Here is a 5170-nt window from a genome sequence, read left to right on the forward strand (position 1 = left end):
CGGCCACATCCCACGGCGGCGGCGGCGGCTGCGCGGCTCCTGCTCGGCTCCTGCTGCTGCAGCTGCTCCCCAGCGGAAAGGGGCGGGCGGCGGCGGCGCCTCCCCCTGTCCCCCGCCTCCCGCCTCCCGCGCCCAGTCCCTCTCCCGCTCCCTCTCCCGGGCCGCCGCCTCCTCAGCGCCGCGCGCGTCTCCCATCAGACTCCCCGCCCCCAGTGCAGCGCCGCGCGGGCGGCGGGGCGGCGGCGGGGCGGCGGCGGCCAAAACGAGGCCGGGCCCTTTGGCGCGCGTCGGAGCCTGCGCGGTGCCGAGCCCATTTAGCGGTGGCACCGAGGCAGCGCTGCCTCGGGGCGAGAAGGCGCCCGGGGCTGAGGCGCCTGAGGGCTGGGCAGGCTCGCGGCCGATATTGGGCCGGGTTGCTTCCGGACCCGGGAGACACGGGCAAGGCACGCGGAGTCGCTCGCTGTCCCCGCTGGGAGCGCGCCCCGAAGGCCCTCATGGCCCCTTACTGCTCCGACGGCAGCTTTTTATCCAGAGGAAAACGTACACGATAAACCTTCCCTGGAGAAGGGGTAAGTGATAGAAGACGAAGAGAAACAAGCATCTGTTGCTACTGGCCCCGTATTGCTGATGTGGAAACAGCCTTGAAAGGGGAGTAAGAACGTAACGAAATGCACCCAAGGTCAAAATTGTTATAAAGAGCCAAAACAGGGAAAAGGCAAAAAAGTTCTCCGGGTCTCCCAACTCAGAGCCATACTGGATCTGAACTAAACTTTCTTATACAGACTGAGGACATACTAAGTACCAGTAACTTATAGGCGCTGGGAATAAAGAGGTGAACAAAGATACAAGTTTCTGTTTTCTTACAAGTCCCTGTTGCTACTGTAGGGTTGCAACAAGTTAAAGTAGGCGTTGTCACCACCTTCAAGAAATTTGCAGCCCCAAAAGAGTCGTTGGGAAATAGTGCGAGATGAGAACAGTTACAAGGTGGCAGGAATAAAAACTAAAGATCGTGGTTAATATTAAGAGAACCATGGTACCGGGCACTGTTATAAGCCTTTTTACGTTTCATTTCATTCTGTCAAAGAATGTCTCAAAGACAGAACCAGTTTAAAAAAAAAAAAAGTTTCTGCAAAGATGCAAAGGAATGAGACTCAAGAAGGCCTGACCGAATAAAAGGCAGCAAGTTTTAACAATGACCCAAAGTCTAAGGCGTAAAAAAGTAGCACGAAAGTAAGTTGACGTTAACAAGTAAGTTGACGTTAACGTGCTTTGGAAAGGAAAGTCAAGATGGTAACCTGGGGACAGCTAAAAAAGAAAAGTCCAGAGAAGAATTCCTAGTTGATGAGTTCCAGTACCATTTCCTAGGTCTGATACTGGATGAATCCCTTCTCTAAACCTCATTCTCCTCCTCTGTGAAATAATTGGGATGTCCACAAAAGGTTGTTGTCAAGATTAAATAACATGAGAGCAGCTAGTAGGTCGGTAAGCACTCAACAAGTACTGCTTGAGATCATTAATTCTTCCTCTGCATTCTCCTCCTAGTGTTCTTCGTTTTGATCAGAAGGTCCACCATACCTCTGGGCTGGTGAATCCTAAGTGTGTTACCAATAACATTAGGTTATTAAATAGAAGTGAAAAATAAAATAAAATTTAATGGCTGTAGTCCCAATTCTGGTCGTAAACTCCACAATTAGATTGTAAACTCCCTGAGAACAAGGGAAAGCATTTTCTCCTTTGTACCTCCCTCAGCAATTTCAAGTGTTTGTTGAATTATTCAATGCAACCAGGAATAAAAAAACCTTCCCTTGAGATTTTCCCTCAAAGCCTCAAAGTACATCTTGTTTTTAACTGAGGGGAGGAGGCTGAAAGTAAAATTACAGTCTTAAACAAGAAGCCATCTGTCTTCCTTCTTTATAATCAAGGAAAGGGGAGTTGTTTCTCTTAGCAGAGTCAATATAGGAGCATTTCTCTCAGATTATAAAAATCTTTTTGGCCAGTGTAGTTATTCCATGGAGCAGCTAGTGCTTATTTTATAATTAGAACTGCAGAAGCAGATAAATACTCGTTTGTAACAGACTGGCAGTGCTTCAGAAAAAAATGCATTTCACTTTTTTGGAGGTCTCTTTCCAAGACTTGGATGGTGAGTGAATATAATTGAAAGGGAGCCACATTCCTTTGTGCTTTACTGATTTGAACTCCAGTTTTCCCTTTAAGGGTTAATGGAACTATCAAGTTCTAAGGTTCGGCAGCGAAGTGCTTTGTAAATAAACTAATTATGTACGTATGCACCACATATGCATATGAATGTGATGTTTTAAAATTATACCTCGTCATTAGCATGAGAGAAACTAACAGCTCCTGAATTTATATTCTGTACCTTCTAAGGAGTCTCTTTCCCATCCCCCTCACACCAAAGAAGCCTCATAAAAGGAGTGATTTAGAGGGGGCCAAATTACTGTTCCTTTTCATTCTTTCTCATAAACAAGCACACACAGCATTCAATGAAATTAAGCTACTGCAAATTCAGAAATTTCGAAAGAGAATTTTTTTTTCCTTAGCCCGTGATCAGGGTACTGATCTCACCACCAAGAGGTGTCATCAAGGCAAACCACCGGAAAGGGCTTAGGATTTTGTTTTTGTTTTTAGAAAAAGAGGGTTTTTAAATAAAAACTTATGTAAGAACAGCATCTGCCCTAACCAGGATAAAATTATAAGGTCTATCAATCTTGGTGCTGCAGGGTAAAAACGGATCACCAGCTGAGCCAGCCAGAAATGCTTCCCAGTGGTCTAGTATTGTATAATTGGCCATGTGAATTCCAGGGTTTCCAGCTTCAGATGGAGGGCTTGGTGCTGGTCACTCACCGAGGGAAAACATTGCACTAATGGTCTTTCTGACGGTAGTAATAAAGCCTGACTCATTGTTCACATGATTTCAGGGTTTTGTGTAACAGAGATATAAACGCATCCATATATATACGTGTGTGTGTGTGTGTGTGTGTATACACACTGCTCAAAATAGTCCTCTAATTTAAAAAAAAAAAAGGCATTTGGTGCTTGGCTGTGTTATTTACATTTTAGCACATACTGTGCACAGCCGCATCCCACAAGAGCACATTTGCCTCAGCAGAGCCCTAGCTTCCAGATCTGCCTCACAACTGCCTCCTGGAAGCGTTCACGTATCACCCCTGGGAAATGCTCCAAAAGCGAAAACTAATTGTAACCAAGGGCTGTAACTGTTCATTCATTTCCAGAGAGGCAAGAGCAGCTCTCTATTTCAGAAGATGGAAATGTATCTCAGCCTCCCAGTTAAACCCGGAAGTTAGACATCCTTGAAAAGAGCTTTCCTGAACTCAGGCATGTAACAGAATAAGACAACATTGTTTCCAATGAGACTTGGTGAGAATCATCAGTCCTTAGCTCTGCAACTTTGTTTCTGTCCACACTTGTAAGTTGATGTTTCTCCAATGTTAATTAATAACTCCGGCTTTTATTTATGATTACACTTGGATTTTTGTTGCAAGATCAGAAAACTTACAAGTTCTCTAAAAATGCGTACTGTGAATTTGTGTTTAGTAGGGGCTAGCATTTCCCTATACTTTTCTGAATGACATTTTTAATCTGTTGTTATTCAATAATTTTTTTAATTGCGTCCTTCTTATGAACTGAGCATGCTTGATTAAGTAGCACATATGCAAACATCAGTCTTTGGGGATTTGAGCTGTTTCCAACATAAAACTAGTGTTGTTTTTATTTTGGAGTGGTGGGTGAGCAAAGGGGGGAAGGGAGGCAGGATTATGACTATTCATTTGAGAAGGAAAGAGGCGATATATAAAGTATGGAAATCTGTTTGTTTAACAATATAGTTCTTGAGTCATTATAATGAGCCAGATACTTAGCTATTAATAGATGCTAGGTATAAAGACATTTAAACCATGAATTAGAGTATAATTTAAATGTAATGAAAGGAATGAGTCCATATAATATATAAACTCAAAGGGGGTCCACAGAGGTTGATTCAGTTTGTTCATGAAAAATCCTAGCTACATGACATTTTTTGTTTGTTAACCATTATATTTTTACTTCCACTAGAAAAGTCCCACTGTGTACCAAAAGCCTAGAAATAAGCTTGATATCCAAGAAAGTGTCACACATATTTCTTCAAAGAATAAATCAATGACAATTTTATCAATGAGCTCTTAAGAATTTAGATGTGTAAATGCCTAAGAATGTCTCAAAGAAAAAGTTATCTGAAATATTTAATTATTACCTTTTTTAAAATGTTTGGCTTTTTTTCTATAAAACATTTGGAATAACATTTATTTATATAATATTGGAACTATAGAACTTTTCTTATAGGAGATACTATAGCCTAATGCTTTAGCAAAAAACAAATAGGATTAACTACATAAACCGTTTTAAACTAGATGCAAAAGTTATCATAAATAAACACAACCAACAAACAGGTAACTAATACTTGCAAAGTGATATATAAAAGGTTTACTGCAGTGGTCTGAGTGTATGTGTCACCAAAAATTCATGTATTGAAATCCTGACCCCCAAAGAAGATAGTTTTAGGACTTGGGTTTTGGGAAGATACTTGCGTCATGAGGATGGAGCCCTCATAAATGGGACTAGTGCCCTTATAAAAGAGGTTCCAGAGAGACCCCAAACCCCTTCCACCCTGTGAGGACACAGCAAGAAGTCTGCAGTGTGCAACCCAGAAGAGGACCTTCACCAGAGCCCAAGCATGCTGGCACTCTGACCTTGGACTTCTGACCTCCAGAACAGTGAGAAATACATTTCTGTTGTTGATAAGTCACCCAGTCTATGACATTTTGTTAAAGCAACCTAAACAGACTAAGACATTTGTTATCTATAGTACTCAAAAATCTCCCATTAAAAACAAAAACCTCTCCATAGAAAAATGGGCAAAGGACATAGCAGACAAAATCCACAGTGAAAGAAATATGAGGACTCGTAAAATGTGAAATGCTGCTCTACCTCACTAATAATAAAACTAAGTTAAAGCAGGGAGCTTTCATTACTCACCTATCAAGTTGGCAAAAATTTAACAGCTTGATGGTATCCAGTGTCAGAGAAAATCACAGTACTCCCATATATACTATTGGTGGGGATACCATTAACTCTTTCTGAAGAGGAATTTAAGAAT

The 5170-nt window shown here is 41.9% G+C and overlaps 1 protein-coding gene across 1 annotated transcript in view; it reads left to right on the plus strand.

Annotated features, from left to right (window-relative positions):
• LOC109371265 (collagen alpha-1(III) chain-like) overlaps positions 1 to 5170 on the plus strand; it is an 83080-nt gene that overhangs the window by 693 nt on the left and 77217 nt on the right. Inside the window, exon 2 of the mRNA XM_019623687.1 lies at positions 63 to 569. Coding sequence (XP_019479232.1) covers positions 63 to 569 — 507 coding nt within the window. The remainder of the gene's footprint in view (positions 1 to 62; positions 570 to 5170) is intronic.

The sequence above is a fragment of the Hipposideros armiger genome, unplaced genomic scaffold (genome assembly GCF_001890085.2).
Source record: "Hipposideros armiger isolate ML-2016 unplaced genomic scaffold, ASM189008v1 scaffold_558, whole genome shotgun sequence".
In the NCBI taxonomy this organism is placed as follows: domain Eukaryota; kingdom Metazoa; phylum Chordata; class Mammalia; order Chiroptera; family Hipposideridae; genus Hipposideros; species Hipposideros armiger.